This window comes from Hippopotamus amphibius, chromosome 16, assembly GCF_030028045.1.
Source record: "Hippopotamus amphibius kiboko isolate mHipAmp2 chromosome 16, mHipAmp2.hap2, whole genome shotgun sequence".
Taxonomy (NCBI): Eukaryota; Metazoa; Chordata; class Mammalia; order Artiodactyla; family Hippopotamidae; genus Hippopotamus; species Hippopotamus amphibius.
In genome coordinates, this window is record NC_080201.1 from 50,292,117 (window position 1) to 50,313,041 (window position 20,925).

Sequence of the window (20,925 nt, forward strand, 5' to 3'; positions counted from 1 at the left end):
GCCGGCGTAGCAGTGACACCAGAATTGCTGTAGCTTGTCTAAGGCCTTGGGCGTGGGGATGGGGAGCAGTATAGAGAATGGGGCTTAGTACCTGGCCCTCCTTCACTTTCCTTGTGTGATATTCACGTGTCTTTTTACGTATGTAATATAAACTATTATAGTTGAGATGTTTAAAAGATCTGTCAGGAGCACCCATGTCCTCACCACCCAGCTTAGGAACCATATGTGTACCAGATGGGACTGACCCGCTTCAGCAGCACACCCAGTCCATTCCCCTCCAGAAGTAACCACAACCCTGAATCCTGTGTCTTTTGCATAACTTCGTATATTTACTACCTTAGTATTTATCCCTAAGTGTTGTGTGGTGATTTGCATGTTTATAAAGCTTACATAAACAGTATCAGACTTGTTTGCCTCTCAAAATAATTGGAGAAAGATTCATCATGGTCCTGTAGCCTCTAATTCATGGATTTCCTCTCAGTACCCCGAGCCCGCAGATACCGGCAGGGGTTCCTTTGGCTGAGCCTCCACGAAACTAGCTGGCTTTCCAGACCCATTTTAAGAAGCCCTCGGAAGGAGGGGCGAAAAGGGGCTCAGAGAACAGGAGGGAAGACGAATGAGGTCTCCCGGCCGCACGTGAGGAAGAAGGTGTGCGCAGGTGGCTTTTAAGTGTTAGGAACCATTGGGTCCCTTAGGGCTGCAGCCTGACCTCAGAGCAGTGGGTGTCCCGCCCAGTCCTGTGGCAAGGGCGGTAGAACGTCCTCGGGGGGCGGGCGTGGCGCCGGGTGACTCCCGGTCTCAGCGGGAGGAGCGCCGGCGGCAGGGCGCCCGCAACCCTTTGCCTCTCTCGGGCTCCCGTCCACCAGCCCCACCCCTGCAGCACCATTGGCCGCGGCCCCGGGCCGGGGCGGGGAGGGGAGCGTGCGGGGCGGGGCCGCGTGGCGTCAGCGCAAGATGGCGGCCTCGGCGGCGCTGATCCTGCGACTGCGGAGCGGGCTCCGGCAAGGCGCGCGGGGGTTGTGCGCTAGGCTTGCGACGCCGCCCCCTCGGGCCCCGGACCAGGTGAGCGGGATCCGGGTGGCCCCCGGCTGCTGGGGCTCCTTCCCGGAGTTCTGGGCGGACCGCCGCCGCCCGGAGGTTCTGGGACGCAGCACCTCAGGGTGCTGGATGGAACTCCGCCCGCATTTCGGGTCTCTTCTCTGCTTCCCGGGGAAGGCAGCGCTTTCTTCGCCGGGCTTGATGCTTGGGGGCTCAAGTGCGTCCTCTGGACCCCACCTCCCCTGGATCCCACTTCCTCGACCCCACGTGGGCGCCGGGGGAGGGGGAGGGGCCCGGGAGGCTAGAGGCTTAGCTTGGCCTTGCGGGTATTTTCCCCGCGGTGGTGGTGGTGGTGAGGTAGATGTTGGGGCTTCTGATTCGACCTATCTGCATCTTGACAGAGACCCCGTCATTCTCATCTCCAGTTCCATTATTTCCGTGCCCTACGTCCCCAAGCCCCAGCAAGCAATTGCTCCTCTGGCCCCGCTCCCATTCCTTCCCCTTCCAAACCCCGCTACGGTGAGCCTCTGGCGTCCAAAGGACTTAACTCCCCATCCTATCCCCTTGCGTGCCCTTTATTGCGTTGTTCCAGGAATCCCAGTGTTCAGCCAGGCTCCCTGTTCATATCTCCCTGCCCTGCTTTTCCCGGCTCCAGGCCCTCCAATCTTTTGCCTCTAGGATCCTGGGCACCCAGCTTGTCAACTCTTGGACCCCTGGGATCCTGGCCCCAGACAGTTTAGTTCTTGATCCTTCTGAGAGATCCAGTCTCTTGCCTGCCCCTCCAGGGATGCAACGCCTGGAGGCCACGTGGGTGTCTGTTTACTGGCTCCCAACCTTGATTCTTCTCAGACCAGGGTGCCAGCATCAGCCTGACCTTCTTTCTCTTCTCTCTTGGCCAACCCACCCCCTCTCAATTGCAGGTTGCAGAGATTGGGAGCCGAGCAGGCACTAAGGCCCAGGCCCAGGGGTCTCAGCAGCAGAGGAGCTCGGAGGGTCCCAGCTATGCCAAAAAAATTGCATTGTGGCTTGCTGGGCTGCTCGGGGCTGGTGGGACTGTGAGCGTCATCTGTATCTTCGGTGAGGGACATCCCTGTCCACCAGCTTTGTTCTGTTGGCCCTCTATTTACTGGGTAACCTCCCCCTATTTCCCCTAAGGACTTCACCCGTCTTCCTTCCCTGGCTCCTCCCTCAATAGGGCAGCCAGCCAGAACTTGGAAAGGAGGGACGTCTCCCTACTACTCCTCTACTCAAGGTTCTACTCTTTCTAGTTGGTTCCTCCACTAAGCTATAGGGAGTCAGTTGGAAGAGGAGGGAGGATAGGCTGGAACCAGCCCCCCAAGCTACCTCTTTCCTCAGGACCCAAAACTCCAGCCCTCCCCCTAGTCCCTTCAGTCTTCAGAGACCCAGGAGACCCTGGCCCAGCCCTTCTTGTCTCCGAGGCCCAGGTATCCTGGCTGTCAGCCCCTCCTCTCTCTCAGGACACCATGCCTCTAGCCCCCTTCCCTCAGACCCAGGAGGCTAGGCCCCCTGCCCTCTTCCTTCCTTAAAACCCAGGAGGCCAGGCCTCAGTCCACTCATTCCTCACTATCTCCCTTGCAGGAAACAACTCTGTGGATGAAAATGGTGCCAAGGTGAGCGGGAGAGAGACCAGAGGCATTACCATGGGTCCATCCTGTGGGTCTCCTCGCATTTGGCCTATTCAGGCTCATTTCTGGTCTGGGGTGAACCCCTCCCTCTCAGGGACCTTTGCCTACTCCCAGGGTTCTGGAGATTCCTTTTCTGGGTGTGATGGAGTTCTGCCTCTGCCATCCCAAACCCTCCATTTTTCTCTCTGCCTCCTAGATTCCTGATGAATTCGACAATGGTGAGTATACATGCACAGATTCTGGGGTTCCCTGACCCTTCCTACTGTGCCCTCCCTATTTGGTGTCCCCCCTTCCATTGAGAAGTGGGGGAGTCAGCAGCTGGATGGCTTGGGGGGAGGGGCATACAAAACTCCAGTCCCCTTCCCTGGCCCCTCAGCCTGAAGCAGATGGTCAGGGGCAGGTGGGGGAGGGGAATCCTGGGTGGGCGGGAGTGCTTGCAGAGCACTGGGCTTTCTATCGCCAGACACATGGCTTCCTGTGCCTTAGATCAGAGCATCTGCAGCCCCTCACCCCATCCTTTATAACAGCCTCTTTTTTTCCCACCAGGCCCCTACCCCATCCAGCTCATTTCCAAAACAATGCCTGCTTCCTTCCTCCCCCTTTCTAATTAACCAACTTTTAGGAAGTTTCTGACAAACTGGATAGTCGAGAGTAGTTGTCAATTCTGTCACACGTGGTCTTTCCCAAGAGAAATGTAAAATTGGTAGGTCCAGAAAGCCACTTGTTTGTGCTGGGGGTATTTGCAAACTGGCGTGTTAGTACATTGATTGTTTTAAACTAGGCAGGTAGGTAAGTACGCTGTTTTAAGTGGGCAGATGTAGAATCATACTAGTTTAAACAAGTCAGTACACTGATTTAAGTTGGGCGGGTAAACCTGTAGGTTTAAAGTGTACGTGTTTATACTAGCTTACGTGGTGTTTTGATATTTTGGTTTCAAAAAGGCAGGCCCACAGGTAGTAGTTTAACTGCACTACAAATATTGTATTGAAATAGGTAGTCATGTAAGATTTCTGTTTTAGACTGGATTTTGTGTATTCGTTTAAACCAGGATTTGTCGCCCTCTGCCGTGTTGACGCTTTAGATCCTGTTATCCTCTGTTGTAGGGAGTGTTCTGTGCACTGTAAGATGTTCAGCAGCATCCTGGGCCTCTGTCCACGAGATGCCACTATTGTGACCGTCAAAAATGTCTCCAGACATTGCCACGTTTCCTGGGAAGTGAGGAACAAAACTGCTTCTAGTTGAGAACCACTAGTTTAGAGTATACAGATGTGTGTATGTATGTATCCTGGCTTAACTAGATTCCACATACTTGCTTAAAGCAGGCACATCTGCAAACCTAGAGGTTCAAAATGGGCTACTGTCAGCATAGCGGCAGCAGATTTATTTATGTGTATGTGGGACTTAAATGGGCAGATGTATAAACATCCTAAATTTTATACCTGGGGTGGTATGTGGATATAAGTATTCAGATTAAAACTTGACAGGTGAATAAAACATTTGTTCCTACCTGGCAGTTATGTCATTGCCTTTTACCTTTGTACTTGGAAATGAGCTGTTTCAAACCGGGTGGGTATGTAGACCTGTTTGTATCTGGTAGGTAAATAAACCCGTGGTTTGTCCGGGAGGTTGAGCAGCAGCTTATCTTGGAATCCCTTTGTGCCCTGGTGTTCTCCTAGATCCAATTCTGGTACAGCAGTTGCGCCGGACATACAAATATTTCAAAGATTATAGACAGGTGAGCAGGAGCCCTGGGCCCAGTCCCTACCCCTCCACCCCCAGCCTCCTACCTCCTTGTCTGAGTTGCCCCCATTTTGTCCCCTTTTCACAGATGATCATTGAGCCCACCAGCCCCTGCCTTCTCCCAGACCCTCTGCGGGAGCCGTACTACCAACCACCGTACACACTGGTCTTGGAGCTCACTGGTGTCCTCTTGCACCCTGAGTGGTCGGTGTGTCCTGGGGAAGGCAGCGGGTTGGGGACACCAGATAGGCCTGGGTGGCCAGCTTGTGATGATGTGGTTAAGAGCGTAGACTCTGGAGCCAGGCTGGGGTTCAGCCCCAGTTCTGCTCCGTGATCTTTGGGAAGAGGTATCACCCCTCACTGCCTCGCTTTCCTCAACTGTGCTACTCCCCAGCATGTGGGTTGTAAGTGTACGTTGGCATACAGTAAGTACTATAGGGGTGTCAGCTGTTGCTGTGGGACCCAGATCCTCTAGACTCCTAGAGCCTCAGTCACAGCCATGTGCTCCTGAACCCCTCCGAGAGCCGCAGAGACGAGGGGGAGGGGAGAGCAGTCTGGTTCCGGGAATCCCCCAGACTGTGTCTTCGTCCTCCTGGGGCTCCAGAGGCCTCTGGGTCTCAGTATTTAACTGTTCTCACTGTGTTTCCAGCTGGCCACTGGTTGGAGGTTTAAGAAGCGTCCAGGCATCGAGACCTTATTCCAACAGCTCGCCCCTTTGTATGAAATAGTCATCTTTACGTCGGAGACTGGCATGGTGAGGCCCCAGGGCAAGGGCGGGATGGTCCACATGGCAGGAGGCGAGGGAGAACTGCAGGGCCGGGGCTTAGCCTGACCTTGTTCTCCCCCCCACCCCCACCCCCCAGACTGCCTTTCCACTCATTGACAGCGTGGACCCCCACGGCTTCATCTCCTACCGCCTGTTCCGGGACGCCACGAGATACATGGATGGGCACCATGTGAAGGTGCCATGTGGGGGCCATGGTGGGGCTCTGGGGTTGGGGGAGGCACTTCTCAAGGGAAAGAGGACCTAGCTCTGACCCCAGCCTCAGCCTGTTTCTGGTTGAAAAGCAACTGGCTGCTTCTGTTCTGCCCCAGGTCTGATTCTGGCAGGACACCAGCCTGGGCTGGGCCTCTACAACCTTTTCTCTGTCCCAGAATCTGGGAGTCGGAGCAGGGGTAAATGGGGTCTCTCCAAAGAAAACAGTTGGGAGTACAGGGTAGGGACATGAGGTTTGGAAGTGGATTTTTGTCTCTGTGTCTGAAGCTGAGTATCTCTGGGACTGTGTAATTGTAATAGTTTATATGAGACTGTGTTGGGATTTGTTTGACTTGAGGTCTATCGCTGTGACCAGTGATATATCCAGGGATTGAGGAGTCTCTGGGGCTGTGAATGGGTCTCTTTGTGGGTCATTGTCCAGGTATCCATGGATCTCGGTGTCTGTTGGGTTTCTGACAGTGTCTTGGTGGGTCTGGGGGTCTTTGTAGTTTTTCAAGGTTCAGAAGGACATGGGCTGTGAATGAGGGTTTTGAAGGGTCTGTCTGGACTACTGTCTTTGTGTGACTCCTTGTGTGTTGCTGTGGATCTGTCTGTACCTTTATCTGTGAGAGGTCCACAAACCTGCAACTTGTCATATTCACCTGGGGCAGTGATTAAATACACAAGTGCTCACCTCCCTCCCCAGGGAACCTCCGAATCAGCCTGCCTGTGCACCAGGCCCTGGGTTCAGGAGTCTGTGTGACTAGCTCCCCCACTCGCTGCTAGGTTTGATGTTCTCATCCCAGCCTGGTCTTTGAGAGGCCCTGTCATCATGATCCCAGTGTGTGATAACAAGTGCATGTGTGGTCTGTCTGTCCACCCCCGTCTCCCTCGGTGGGTTCCTAGCGGGAAGGGAAGGGGCACAGACCTTGACCTGACCTATCACCTACTTCCAGGACATTTCGTGTCTGAATCGGGACCCAGCCCGAGTAGTAGTCGTGGACTGCAAGAAGGAAGCCTTCAGCCTACAGCCCTACAACGGTGTCGCCCTGCGGCCCTGGGATGGCAACTCTGATGACCGGGTCTTATTGGACCTGTCTGCCTTCCTCAAGAGTGAGGCTGACCCCTGACCTCCTGGCCTCTGACCCTGGAGCCATTGACGCTTAAGAGGAATGATAGATGCTTGATTCTGGCTTGTTTTTAATGTAAAACTGGGGACTTGCAATGCAGGACATCCATGAGCATCTTGCAGTCTTTAGAAGCTCCTTAGAATGTTGGGAAGCTCCTCTGGAATGTTGAGGGGATGCCCGGGAATGTCCAAGGGAGTCCTTTTAGACTGCTGAGAAGTGTTCTGCGTAGCTCCGACCCCCTCCCCCGCAACATACACACACACACACACCCCCATCTGACTTTTACCCTTGCGGGCCCTGCCTCTGGCCTTCAGCCTGGCTGACCCCTACCTGCTGTGCCTACAGCCATTGCTCTGAATGGTGTGGAGGATGTCCGAACCGTGCTGGAGCACTACGCCCTGGAGGAAGACCCGCTGGAGGCTTTCAAACAGCGGCAAAGCCGGCTAGAGCAGGTGAGTGCTCAGATCTCCAGTGTGGGTAGTGGGCATGACGTCAGTTCCCCGGGCTCCTGAACAAGGAGCCCTGGAGCAGCCTGTCTCCACTCTGGCTGTGTGACCTTGAGCAACTGCCTTCTCTTGCACACCACCCGTCCCAGAGAGCCCTTGTAATGAGGGGTGAATTGATCCTGCAGCCTGCTCTGAAGACAGGAGGCAGGAAACACCAAGCATTTGAGATAGGTCCGAAGACTGTGATGGTATCTTGTGGGCTGGGGGTTTGGATCAGGTCTGGGAAGAGGAATCCTTGGACACTTGGCCCAAGGATCTGGGCAAGGAGTTCTGATGACTTTGGTGTGATCCTCTGTTTTGTAAGTGGGGATAAGAATATGGATTGAGTCTGAGAAAGAGATTCCCAGGAGTCTAGGCCCAGGTTGGGGTTGTGTTCCTGGCTGGAGCTCCTGAGTACCCAAAGGAGGAATCCCTGGAGATTTGAGCCTGGGATCCCTTAGCATCCAGACAGGTGTCTTAGGGCTCAAGAGTGGGCAACTGGGGGCTTAGGGAGCAAGATGATGTGGTCCAGTGTAGGGCCTGGGATAGGTTCCCAGGGTTCAGGGGACGGGCCCCCTGGGATTTGAGTCGGAGCTTTTGTGGCTCAAAGCTGGCTTTTGCCAGTGTCTGATCTGAGTCCTTAGGGTCTGGGCTTATCGTGTGTCTGGGCTGGGCAGAGGTTTAAGGAAGGTGATCCCTGGGCTGACTCTTCCTCTCCATCTGCCCCCCAACTCCAGGAGGAGCAGCAACGCCTGGCCGAGCTCTCCAAATCCAGCAAGCAGAACCTCTTCTTTGGCTCTCTCACCAGCCGCTTGTGGCCTCGCTCCAAACAGCCCTGACCTCTGGGCCTCCTCAAACTCAGTACCTGGGTTCTGGGCCCTAGGCCCAGTGCTCCCAGACCACAGCTTGGGCAACCACACGTCCAATAAAGTTCATCCCAGACGCCACACTCCTGTGTCCGGGGAGTCTCCAGATGGGGGCATGAGGGCGCAGTGCAGGACCCTAGGGGCGTCATCCCACAGTGGCTGATCAGCTGCCGAGCACAGAGTGGGCACTCTGGTGGATCAGGGTTGGTTTTGAACTCTGGCCTGGGAATCTGAAAACCTGGGTAGGGCCCTGCCCTGCCCGTGTCTTCCCGTGTGCCGCATGATCTGCAAAAGTGCATCTCCGTCTTTGACCCCAGATTCCCTGTGGAAAAGAGAAGAGAGGACGGCACTGTGGGGTTGAAAGACAGGTAGCCGCAGGCTGCCATATAAAGATGTGACGTATGGGCCCATGGGGCTCTGGTGGACCAGAGACCGCCCCAACTCAAGGGGGCAGCTGCTGCTCGGCTCTACTGGCTGTGGCCCTGTGGGAAGGTGGGCCTAGAGTTGCTTGATATTCTGATTTTTCAGTTGAAGTCAGGAAGGGGAGTGTTTATATTGTATTAAATCTCCCAATTTTAAAATGTTGGCTCCTAGCTGAAACAGACAAGCAACATTCTGCAATGGAACTTTCCACAACGTTTACCCTGTGTTGTGTATCTGCACTGTCCAATACAGCAGCCAGTGCCCTCACGGGGCCATTGAGTACTTGAGATGTGGCAAGGGAAACAGAGGGATGAGATTTTTAATTTTGTTTCATTTTAATTTAAATAGCCACACGTGACTCCTGGCTCCTGCACTGGACAGCACATTTGGGTATTATTTGAGTGTGAGTTCCAGACTTTTGTTTTGGGGTTTTTTGGCTGTGCAGCATAGCATGTAGGATCTTAGTTCCCTGAACAGGGATCAAACCCACACCCTTGCAGTGGAAGCGCAGAGTCTTAACCACTGGACAGCCAGGGAGGTCCCTCCAGACTCTTCAGTAATTCCCAAATCCAAGTTCAAATCCAAGCTCTACTACTTCCCGACTTGTGTGATCACAAGCAAATGAGCAAGTTATTTCCCCTCTCATGCCTCTGTTTCCACATCTGTGAAATGATAGTACCTACCTTATAGGCTAGGCTTGAAGGCTGAGTGAGGCCCTCCATGGAGGCCCTCAGACGGTAGCTGTATAAACCTTGGATGCACCTCTCTGCCTCTCTCTCTTCATCTCTAAAATGGGGGCAATGGTGATGCCTGTCTTAGTAGACTGAGGAGTAAATGGGACACTTCATGCTCAGGCTGTATGTATATTCAGTGGGGCTTATTGTTACCAGGCCATGTTGGTCCCTCACAGACTGAAATATCTGGTACCATTTTGGCAGCCCCCCTGGCTGGCCCAGCCCGCCCTGTTCCAGCCAGCATTTAGTGCTAGTACCAGTTAAACATCTTTAAAAGCCCTTCCCTGGTAAAATAATTAAAATGCACTTGAAACTGTGGGCCAGATTGAACTTCTGAACTGTAAATTTTTTTTTTAAAGGCCCACAGTTGTCCACAAATAATTAAAATTTACAACGCCCACCCCCACCTTGAGGTATACCATTTGTAATCCAGGAAAGAGCTTCCGGATAACCTCAGACTCCCTAGTTTGAGGGCATCTGCAGGATTGAGGGGCCTGTGCTTTCTTTGCATGTAGCTTTCAGGGTTGGGAAACTCCTATCTGAAAGCAATGTATTTGGGGAACGTGATCCTGGGAAGAGTGGTTTGTGGATGGAGCCACCACAAGTGAGTGCTTGCCTACCACAGGAGGTGACCCACTGAACCTTCAGAGGAGCCTTTTGAAATGTGACTCAGATCTGTCCACCCACGGGGCATGAAAGGAAGTATGTCCACTAGCCTGTGGCCCTGGGGGTTAAAGCTAGCACTCTGGGTGGCATGTGTTTCAGTGTCCAGTGGGTTTCCCCGGGCCTCTTCCCACCTCTATGCTGTTTCAGGGATGGTGCTGTCAGGTCATACCTGCTCAAAGCTGGAGAGGAGGAGAGGGTTTGACTTGTGCCAGGTGACCTCCAAGACAGTCTGCTTACGGGACGTGGACTAGGATGTTTATATCATGCTCAGTGCTAGGGCTGCATCAGGGCATCATCCAGTGGGCAGGATTGGGCCAGTGTTAAGGCATATATTTGCAGGGACCCAAATCCCAGGTTGCATGCCACTCGCAAGCCCAGTGACCCTGGGCAAGATCTTAAGCATCTCAGTTTGCTCATACATTAGAGGTTAATAATAGTACCTCTCATTTGCTTACTCAACAAATACTTCCTAAGTAGTGACTGCCAGGCCTCATTTTAAGCATGAGGGTGTATTTGTGAACAAACTAGAGAAAAAGCTCTGCCCTCAAGGAGCTGATGTTCTCATGGAGGAGACAGAAAATGGTCAGATATTTCTCAGGGTAAAACAAATGCATAAAGAAAAGCATGGTAAGGAGATAGAGTGGTTTGGGGACTGGAGTGCTGTTTTAGATTGAATGGAACAGTCAGGGAAGCCCTCTTGGGAGGGTGTATTTGAGCAGAGACAAGAATGAAATGAGGCAACCCCTGGGGATATCTGGGTGTGCCAGCCATGGTCACCCCAGGGCCTTTGCACTTGCTTTTCCTCTGCAAGGAATGTTTTTTTTTTTTTTCTCCAGGATCCGTACAGCTTACTCCCTCCCCTTCTTCAGGTCTTTGCTCAAATGTCACCTCAGCATAGCCTTCTGTGGATTCTCAGGTGGGCACATAAAAAAAGTCCTAAATAGCCAAAAAGAATACAGACGAGAATTCACATGAAACACTCATGCCTGGCAGAAACCCTCAATAAAGGCTGGCTCTTTTTATGATCTTTAAAAGTTTTGCGATATCTCACACCTGGAATCTGTTACCTTCCCAGTTATCCATGGCAGGAATTTGTCTTCTCTCACAGCTTCTAATGGGTGTCCAAATTCCATTTGAATATTTCCTATGATGGGAGGCTCACTCCGCCTACCCCAGTTCAGGGCCTAATTTGCATCCCAATAACTGGTCCACAAAGTCTGGCTCTATGCTTTGGGGCCACAGAACCTGTTTGAGTAGGCGGATGTGGAGGGAGGGCTTTACATGTCAACCTTAGAATCTCAGAAGCTGGAAGGCACTGGGGAGCCATGGAAGAGTCTGTAGGAGAGGGACCTGGTCACATTTGTGCTTAGAAAGACTTCATAGGCCAGAGTGGTTGGGACTGGGATAGCAGTGTCCCCAGGGGCTGTGGGAACTCAGGAGAGGTGCCTGACCCCCTTGGGGAGTGTTAGGGAAGGCCTCCTACAGGAGGTGAAGTCTGAATAGAAAGAACCGAATTAAATAAAGAAGGAAGTGGAAAGAATATATCAAGTAGAAGGAAAACCTGTGCAAAGGAACCTGTGATGTTCTGCACAATTGACCATGGCCCTCCCCTGCTCAAAATCCTTCCATGACTCCCATCCTCAGGATTACGAGAAAACTGTTTAGATTGAGTTCTTTCATTCATTAAAAATGACTGAGCACTTACTGTATGCCTGGCTCTACTGGGCTGTGCTTTATTGAGTACCTTCTCCAAAAGAAAAATATGCATGTATATAATTGAACCTGTATTTCCCCCATAAGTATTAGCTTCTAAGTGTCAAATTTTTTTTATTCTGGGGGGAAAAAGTTTACTAAATCTAAAGGGCTTTGCTCAGCACCTGGCACAGAGTAAATGATTGTGACCAGAGGGCTGGAACATCTGCTCTAACTGGCCTTCCTTGCGGTGGTCCTGGAATACTAAGGGGCTTCTGGAGGGCGCGGGGTGCCCCCTCCCTCATTCATCCTGGAGTGAGGAAGCGGGCCCCTGATCCGTGAGGACAGAATTTCCTGCCCATTTGCTCCTCACACCTTCCGGAGGCCAAACGGGCAGCCCAGCTGCGGCCCAAAGGGGGAGGGGTGCAGCCGCCCGGCAGATGGCGGCATTTACATACAGCTGGGAGCCCCCTCTGAGGCGGGTGCCCCTCGCCCTGGCGTCTGGTGCCTCCGTGATGCGGGGTTTGGGAGGGTGGCTTTGTTTTGGGGAGGAGGACACACTTGAGCATGCATGCATGCGTGCGCGCGCGCACACACACGTCCACAAAGAACACTGGATCTTCATCATATCCACACAGGGCTACATTCATGGACCTCCCACACCCAGTCTCCTTTACACACAAACCCTCAGTCATTCACAGCCTTGCACAGACCTTACCACACACACAAACACACACAACCACCTGGAGGCACCTGCACAGACCAGAAAGTTACAGGTTCCCCACGACTACACACAGTGGTCCAGGAGCGCACACACATTCATATGCCTGCACAGAGAAGCACCTACACAGCCACACAATCTCAAAAAGTCACACAACCAGGAAATCATTGAAATCATGTACATCTCCATCCTCCCATGCAGGTGTATGCATGCATGTACACACACACACACACACACACACACACACACACACACACACACAGAGTCTTAGAATTATTTACAACCTCACAAAGAGGCTTAACCATATACAATTTCAGGCACACGTGGAGCCACACAATCTCACCTAGACAATCACAGTCATGTACACTCTCCAGTAGCTCTTGCCCACGCCACACACACACTCACAGAGTCTTAAAATCATATCCAAGCTCACACACAAGCTTAATCCCCCAACCCCACCTTATCGTCAGCCGCACAAATTGTGCCCACAATCGCATATAAGATCACTCACTACATTGCCTGTGGCCACGACACCATCTCACGGTTTCTCCAGCACGCTTTCCTTCCCCTGCGACCTCCTCCCCTAGGGTCCCCTGGAGCCCGCGGCTGCCCGAAGGGGCGGAGCTGTCCTCTCAGATATAAGGCTCCTGAGCCAGCAGCTGCGGCTCCCAAGACCTCCGGAAGGCCATGGTCGCCGCGCAGATGCCCCAGCTCCTCTCCCCGACGGTGATCCTGGCGCTTTTTTTCCTTCCCCAGGTCAGAGCCGGAGTGGAAAGGGTGGATGGGAAGGAGTGCGACCCGGGGCTCTTGGGGAGTGGACGCGGGGAAGATGAGACGCCTGGGTCCCCGCGGTCCCCTCACCCTGTACCCCTTTCCGCCCCAGGCAGGGCCGGCCGGCGTCTTCGAGCTGCAGATCCACTCTTTCGGGCCGGGACCAGGCCCGGGCGCCCCGCGGTCCCCCTGCAAGGCTGCGGGCCCCTGCCGTCTCTTCTTCAGGGTCTGCCTGAGGCCAGGGATCTCCGAGGAGGCCGCCGAGTCTCCGTGCACCCTGGGCGCGGCGCTGAGTGCGCGCGGACCGGTCTACGCTGCGCAGCCCGGAGCACCAGCGCCTGACCTGCCGCTGCCCGACGGCCTCATGCGCGTGCCCTTCCGGGACGCCTGGCCGGTGAGACCGTAACCCTGGGCACTCTCGTGCTGAGGGCCTTGCCCAACCCTCGACTGCCATCTGCCCTCCACCTTCCAAGACCCCACCCCTGCCCACCAGGGACTCCAAATTCCCAGTAATTCTATCATCTGGAATCCTACATTCTCAGACCCATAAACCCTATCCATAAATCCAAATTTTCTGACTCCACCTTGCCCTCTAGGGATCCCAAATCCCAGCCTTGCTCACCTGGAACCCCGAATTCCCAGAACTCCAAACTCACCTTCTAGAAATCCTCAATTCACAGAACCCTCCCCCTGTTCCTTGGGGATCACTAAACACTGGTATCCTCATCTTTATCACCAAATTCCCTTGCACTTAGGAACCCTTCCACACTCTGTCTTGAGGATCCCCAATATCCTCTCACCTTATCTCTTCTCAGACCTTCCAGTAGGGGCTTGTATCCATGACTTTTTCACCTCCAAAATCCTATTTCCCATCCCACAACCCCCAAAGCATAAAGGTGAACAGACTTGTTTTTGAATTCTAGACACATCCTTTTGGGCAAGTGACTTTCCCTTTTCCAGCCTCAGTTTCCTCATCTGTAAAATGGGATCATCATGGTACATTACAGTGGTCCCTTTTGAGGGATTCAACCAGGTATCTTGAGAATAGTGCTTACCACATAGTAAGCACTCAATAAAGAAAGCCAAAACAGTCATTTCTTCCCTGGGCCTGTCCCTCTGGGAATTGTCCCTTGCCTGTCTGGTCCCTGGAATGGTCATTACTCTTTACCCCTAAAGTCTGTCCTTCATCCAATACCTGCCCTGACCATTGTGTTCATTCTTTCCTCCTCACCTTCCTCCACCCAACCAGGGCACCTTCTCTCTCATCATTGAAACCTGGAGAGAGGAGTTAGGAGAACAGATTGGAGGTGAGGGTCTTCAGTTCTGGGACTTCGGTGTAGAGTGTGGGGGCTGGGGGTAGGGGAAGAGGGGAAGAAGCTCTCTTACTATCTTGGAAATGAAGCCAGCAGAGCAGGATTTAGCATTTCACAGTTTTGCTCTGTCACCATCTGATTTTGAGAACCCAGGGTACAATATGAGTTACTTTCTGGTTCTTGTATGCAAAGTTCTGTCACCTTGTCCATACAGAGGGCCTCGGGAGCCCTTTGCGATGTTGCAGTTTCGCCAGAGAGGTTTCAGGGAGGGATATGGGATGATCTTAACCTTAATTCGAGGGGGACTTTGGTGCTATATAAGGCCCTCCCGAGGCACCATTTGGGGGTGTTTTGACCTCACTTCAAAGACCTGCCATTGCCCCTTGGCTATATAGGGATATCATATGTCCCAGGGTGTTAGGGGTCTCATAACTAATATACAAAGATTATGGGGCAAAATACAGGGGCATTTCGGCTTCTATGGGAGAACTGTTATCATCATGATGGTGATAGGGATTGCATCATCAAAGATCCCAGGGCGCATTAGGGGAGTTTGCAGCCTCGCTAAGCAACTGCCATTCTCAGTACTCAAAAGGGGCGTTTTGGCCTCGTTAAGATGGGCAGGGAGAATACGAGCCGGCGCGCTCCATCTCCATCCCGAGACTGAGGCGGCCGCACCCCAGCACATCTCCCTTCTCCCCGCAGGGCCCGCCTGGAGCCTGCTGGCGCGCGTGGCCGGCCGGCGTCGCCTGGTCGCCGGGGGCCCGTGGGCCCGGGACGTACAGCGCGCAGGCGCCTGGGAGCTGCGCTTCTCGTACCGCGCGCGCTGCGAGCCGCCGGCCGTCGGGGCCGCGTGCTCGCGCCTCTGCCGCTCGCGCGGAGCCCCCTCGCGGTGTGGCCCGGAACTGCACCCCTGCGCGCCGGCTGAGGACGAGTGCGAGGCACCGCGTGAGTCCTGTGTTTAACCCCATCCCGTCCCGTCACGCCCGGCTCCTTTCACAACCTAGTTGCCCTCTTCAGGGAACTGGGGACCCGAGAACCCCTCCCCAGCTTCACTCGTGGTCTTCAGCCCGCTCCCACGATCCAGCTACCACTTTCAGGGAAACCGAGGACCCTAAACGTCTCTCCAGCCCTGCCTGCGCACTCCAGCCCCCTTCCTCTTCCCAGCACTCTTCACTCCCCTAATAAGAATCCCACACCTGTTTCCCATCCTTGTATCCCCGTATCCACACCCGTTTCCAGATGCTCAGACCCCAAAACTCTTCTAATTTTTCTTCCCTACCCCCACTAAGGAGCTTTGGAAGCCCCTCCCATCCCCTCCAGGGGTTCCACCATCCTCCCTCCCTGTGATTACACTCCAGACCCCACTGCATTCTAAAGCTTGGGATTCCCCAACCCAATGTCTGAGCCCCACTGAAGCCCCTAGGACTCCCAGGCTTATCTAGATCCTCCCAGTCCTGCCCTAATCCCAGGCCCTCCCATTTCCCCTGAAAGGCCAGGGGTCCCGCCTCAGTCCTCAGCCCTCTTCCTTCATTCTCCTCTCTCCAGCCTCAGACCTGGGAGTCCCCACTGCATTCTCCTTCCAGGAGCAGAGACTCTGGAACTCATTGGTCTGGGTTCAAATCCTCACTGTGCCACTTCCTAGCTGGGCGAATCACCCTGCCTCTTGGGACCTCAGTTTTCCTGTCTTTAAACTGGGAGTTGCAATACCATCTAGCCCATCGGGTTGTCAGTCACAAAGATGAAACAAGTGATGCACGGAAAATGCTTAGAAATTTCTCTGATTTCCTTTCCTCCCGACTCTGCCCTTCATCAATATTCCTCTTCCCTCTGCCTCTCCTTCCCCCATAGTGGCATGTCGAGCAGGCTGCAGTCCAGAGCATGGCTTCTGTGAGCAGCCTGATGAATGTCGATGCCTGGAGGGCTGGACTGGGCCCCTCTGCACAATCCCCGTCTCCTCCAGCAGCTGCCTCAGCCCCAGGGGCCCATCCTCTGCCACCACTGGATGCCTCGTACCCGGGCCTGGGCCCTGTGACGGGAACCCGTGTGCCAACGGGGGCAGCTGCAGTGTCAGTATCACCCCCCTCCACCTCATCCTGGGCAGTACTTTACCCAGGGAGTCCCCTATCTGGGGCTCCATGAGACAACAGCCTGAGGGGGACCGGGGGTAGCTATCAGGGAGAGCTTCCTGGAAGTGTCCAGCCTGTATCTGGGGCCTTGAAGTAGGATGAGGTGATGAGGAGAGCAGACCCAGTGGGTGGCACCTAAAGGTGTGGATGTGTGAATGGTGAGGGATCATGTGGGACCACAGACTGCCCCACCTATGGGGTGGAGAACAACTCAGAGCTCAAGGTAGGGGTGTTGGGGCCAAGTGGGTTGAAGATTAGGGATGGGCGGGCATCAGAGAAGGCTTCCTGAAAATGGGCCTGGGCTGGGGCTTCTGAAGTCCGATTTGGCGGACAGGAGGTGACTGGAGAAGCTAGACCAGTGGCCTGGGGGAAGCACAGGTGTGGTGATGGGAGTAAGCCTGGGATGAAGTAGAGCCTGGTGTGGGTCACCTGGACACTGCCATCACAGGACAGTGAGAAGCACTCAGCGTTCAAGTTAGGGGGAGGGGTTGAGAAGGGGAGATCTAGGGAAGGCTGCATGGAGGAGGTGGGCTTAGAGCTAGGACCTGGAATTAGGCCTGTGCTACGCAGACAGCCTCGGGCAGGGCAGACAGGGTGGGCAGCATGTGGCAGCAAAGGTGCAAAGGTGGGAATGGGGTCTCTCTGCGCCTGCAGAGCCTCCCCTCTGTGGGGCTGGATGGGCAGACCCGGAATCATGGAACAGAGGGGTTGTCTTGGCCTTGGGGACTTCCCTGGTGAGGCCCCTACACCCTGGGAGGTGGGACTGGATAAGGAGCAGTTCCCCAGTAGGCAAAACTGAGGAGGGGGCGGATCTACCTGGTGGTCGGGTGGGTTAGACTCCGCACGTCCACTGCAGGAGGCACGGATTCGATCCCTGGTGGGGCACTAAGATCCCGCGGGGCGCGGCCAAAAAAAAAAAAAAAGGCTGAGGAGGGGGATGGGATTTCATCCCAAGGAGACGCTGATCCGAAGTTCTCTTGCCCACATGCCCAGGAGACCCCGGGGTCCTTCGAATGCACCTGTCCCCGTGGGTTCTACGGGTTGCGGTGTGAGGTGAGCGGGGTGACATGTGCGGATGGACCTTGCTTCAACGGTGGCTTGTGTGTGGGCGGCGCGGACCCCGACTCTGCCTACATCTGCCACTGCCCGCCCGGTTTCCAAGGCTCCAATTGTGAGAAGAGGGTGGACAGGTGCAGCCTGCAGCCATGCCGGAATGGTGAGGTGGGGAGGACAGAGGGGTGAGGGGTGGGGGGAGAAGGGGGGAGTCCCTGCATGGTCAGTGGGCAAGAGCAGGGCTTGGCTCACACAGTCCGGGGTGGGGATCCTGGCTTTGCCTCTTGTGGCTGGCAGAAGTGATTCTCCCCCCTGCCTGGCCTCAGTTTGCTCTTCTGTAAAACGGGCAAGGTGATGTTCTTAGCTCATAAATATTTGTTGAGCATCTAATGTGTCAGGCCCTGTTCTGGGGATACAGTAGGGAATGAGATGAAAACCTGCACCCTCACAGAGCTGATGGAGCAGAGACAATAAAGAAGACCAATGAGTAAATATCGGAGGTTAGATGGTGATAAAAACTAAGAAGAGGGACTTCCCTGGTGGTCCAGTGGTTAAGACTCCCTGCCTCCACTGCAGGGGGCATGGGTTCGATTCCTGGTCAGGGAACTAAGATCCCGCAAGCTGTGAGGCACCGCCAAAAACAAAACAAAACAACAGACAAAGAAAGAAGAAAAATAAAGCCAGAAGGGGGATGGGGAGTAGTGTGTATGGGGTGGCAGGTTGACATTTTAGCTAGAGTAGGTAGGAAAGACCATCCTGCAGGTAGGAGGGAGCCATGTAGTGATCTGAGGGGAGAGTATGTTCCAGGCAGAGGGATGAGCAATTGCAAAGACCCTGAGGTAGGAACGTGCCTGGTGTGCTGAGGATCTCGGGGAAGCCAGTGTAGTTGGAGCAGAGCGAGTGAGGGGAGAGTGGTGAGATGAGGTCAGGGAGGTGACCAGGACAGATTCTTTAGGGCTTCATGGGTAATGGGGAGGATTCTGGTGTTACCCTGAGTGAGGTGGAGTCACAGGAGTGTTCTGAACAGTGGAGAGATCTGATTTGACATAAATATTAAAATATTAAAGGAGACCATGAATGTGAAGGGCTTAGAGCACTCTTGTTACATTACTAATTCTCTCCAAAACACTTATTGAGTGTTCAGTCTGGGCTGAGCGGTACTGGGGACACAGCAGTGGTACACAGGGGTACCAGTCCAGAGGGGAAGACAGAGTCGTCCTCAGACGGAGCCCACAGTGGCCAGGGCTGTGATGGGGGAGCGCAGGGCTGGGATGGAGGAAGAATCAGATGGTTTTCTGGAGGAGGGGACACCTGAGCACAGACCTGGAGGATGAGCTCGAGAAGAGAACAGGTGAAAAGAATGGGAGAAAAGGAGGACGGGAAAAGGGAGAAGGTATGGGCAAAGGCCAGGAGGTTCCAGCCTGTCGTTCCGTGAACTGTTAACTATTTCAGTACGGTTAAAGCCGAGACAAAAAGAGACAGGGACACAGAGAACCAAAGAGGCGTGAGGCCGAGTTAATCCAAGACTTCACCAGGGGAAGAAGAGGCGGGCCGGCTTTCCAGGCAAACTCCCTGAGATTGGCCCTAGAGTTAGACGGTAGAGGCGACGCAGAGCAAAGCTGAGGACGGCAGTCACCGGGCTGAGAAGCAGCAGCGCGGGCGGGCTTGGGGGCCTTCCCCTCCTCGGGGCCGCGCCCCTGACGCCCGGTTCCCCACAGGCGGCCTCTGCCTGGACCTGGGCCACGCCCTGCGCTGCCGCTGCCGCGCCGGCTTCGCGGGGCCGCGCTGCGAGCACGACCTGGATGACTGCGCCAGCCGCGCCTGCGCCAACGGCGGCACCTGCCTGGAGGGCGGCGGCGCGCGCCGCTGCTCCTGCGCGCTGGGCTTCGGCGGCCGCGATTGCCGTGAGCGCGCCGACCCGTGCGCCGCGCGCCCCTGCGCCCACGGCGGCCGCTGCTACGCGCACTTCTCCGGCCTCGTCTGCGCCTGCGCGCCCGGCTACATGGGCGCGCGGTGCGAGTTCCCGGTCCACCCCGACGGCGCTGGCGCGCTGCCCGTGGCTCCGCAAGGCCTGAAGCACGGGGACCCGCAGCGCTTCCTTTTGCTGCCGGCTTTGGGACTGCTGGTGGCCGCGGGCCTGGCCGGCGCTGCGCTCTTGCTGGTCCACGTTCGACGCCGTGGCCCTGGCCGGGATACTGGGTCTCGCTTGCTGGCGGGGACCCCGGAGCCATCGGTCCACGCGCTCCCTGATGCACTCAACAACATGAGGACGCAGGAAGGTTCCGGAGATGGGCAGAGGTGGGGGCCTTGACCGCAGACGTAAGCCTTGTGCCTCTAGGCTGCTTGCGTCAATCTCCTTAACGCAGTTGGTCTGATTCCTTGATGGGCCTTCCTGATTGGTCCCTTTCTCTTATCCCGCTGCAACCTTTTCCTGGTTGGGTCGTTTCACAATTCCCCTAGTTGGCTTTGGGTTCCTCGCCGTGGTGGGTGGGAAAACAAGATATAAGGATTTAAAGGGTCTGGATCTTACTGTTTTCCTCCCTCAGCCTGTCCTCAGATTGGAATCGCCCTGAAGATGGAGACTCTCGTTCGGTTTACATCGTATCTGCTCCTTCCATCTATGCTCGGGAGGTAGTTACCCACGTCTCCCCACTCTGCGCACATTGGGCACGCTGGGCAGAGGCAGCCCTTGCTTTTCCCGTAGCTCTCCTTTATCTGTGAAGTGAGCAGGGTAGAGTCTCTGGAAGGTCCTTTGCCCATTTTTCACTTTTGACTTAATTTAGTTCCACCTTGCATCCCTTTTGCTATCGTTTCGAGCTACTTAGCATCTTCTCTTTGGATGACCTTTGGGCCTCACAGGTCACAGTGCAGAGCCTCAGCCAGAGCTTCTCCACTGATTTCCACTCACTGAGAAGAGGGAGGGGAGGTGGAGGGGTAGCCCTTTCTAATGCTTTCTACTTACTCTGTTTCTAGGCCTGACCTGCCCTTTCTCTGTCAGCACCTGGGGACAGAACCTGGATATTTTTGTATTCTCTGCTTCAGACACTTTGGAGTTCAAGCTGGAAGGGGTGATGGGGAGAATTTTACCATTGGAAGTTGTACATAATGGTTATTTATATCTCATCTCTTTTTCTTTCCCCGTCTCTCCAGAGACACCTATAAAGGCTCTTAGTCTGATCAGCTGTGACTCATCAAGTTGAGTGCTTTGTATGTGTTGTTGGGGCTGAGGGGAGAGATTTTTGTCTCTTGAGATGAATGGTAGGACTCTATTGCAGGAGTCAGAAACAACTCAAAGTGGTTTAAATAAACAAGAGAATTTATTAGTTTATAAAAATGAAAATCCTGTGGCAGGTGTAGCTTCAGCAGGGCTGGATGCAGGGGCTCAGTGCTTTTCTCCAGTTGTCTCTAGGATGACCTCATATGTAGATGGGCTTTCACTGGCCCTGGCTTGTCACATGGCCTTGCTTGAGCTAGTGACCAGGCAGTATGGCTTATTTTGATTGGCCAGTCTTGGCCATTTGTCTAGTGCTTGGCAGGGATTA

At 54.4% G+C, this 20,925-nt stretch overlaps 2 protein-coding genes across 2 annotated transcripts; both read left to right on the plus strand.

Moving 5' to 3' along the window:
- The first annotated feature begins 908 nt into the window (after positions 1-908).
- On the plus strand, positions 909-7,962 carry TIMM50 (translocase of inner mitochondrial membrane 50). Its single transcript, XM_057713119.1, has 11 exons — positions 909-1,062; positions 1,959-2,115; positions 2,638-2,669; positions 2,881-2,902; positions 4,361-4,419; positions 4,513-4,632; positions 5,074-5,178; positions 5,288-5,386; positions 6,357-6,513; positions 6,876-6,982; positions 7,753-7,962. The coding sequence occupies exons 1-11, from the start codon at positions 955-957 to the stop codon at positions 7,852-7,854; spliced, it is 1,068 nt and encodes a 355-aa protein (XP_057569102.1). The 5' UTR covers positions 909-954; the 3' UTR covers positions 7,855-7,962.
- Positions 7,963-12,425: 4,463 nt separating this feature from the next.
- DLL3 (delta like canonical Notch ligand 3) lies at positions 12,426-20,336 on the plus strand. Its single transcript, XM_057713672.1, is given in 9 exon segments — positions 12,426-12,873; positions 13,001-13,282; positions 14,138-14,195; positions 14,907-15,149; positions 16,053-16,270; positions 17,324-17,546; positions 19,102-19,681; positions 19,930-20,035; positions 20,037-20,336. Coding segments are annotated over 9 exon segments (1,830 nt in total). The 5' UTR covers positions 12,426-12,804; the 3' UTR covers positions 20,088-20,336.
- The last annotated feature ends 589 nt before the right edge of the window (positions 20,337-20,925 follow it).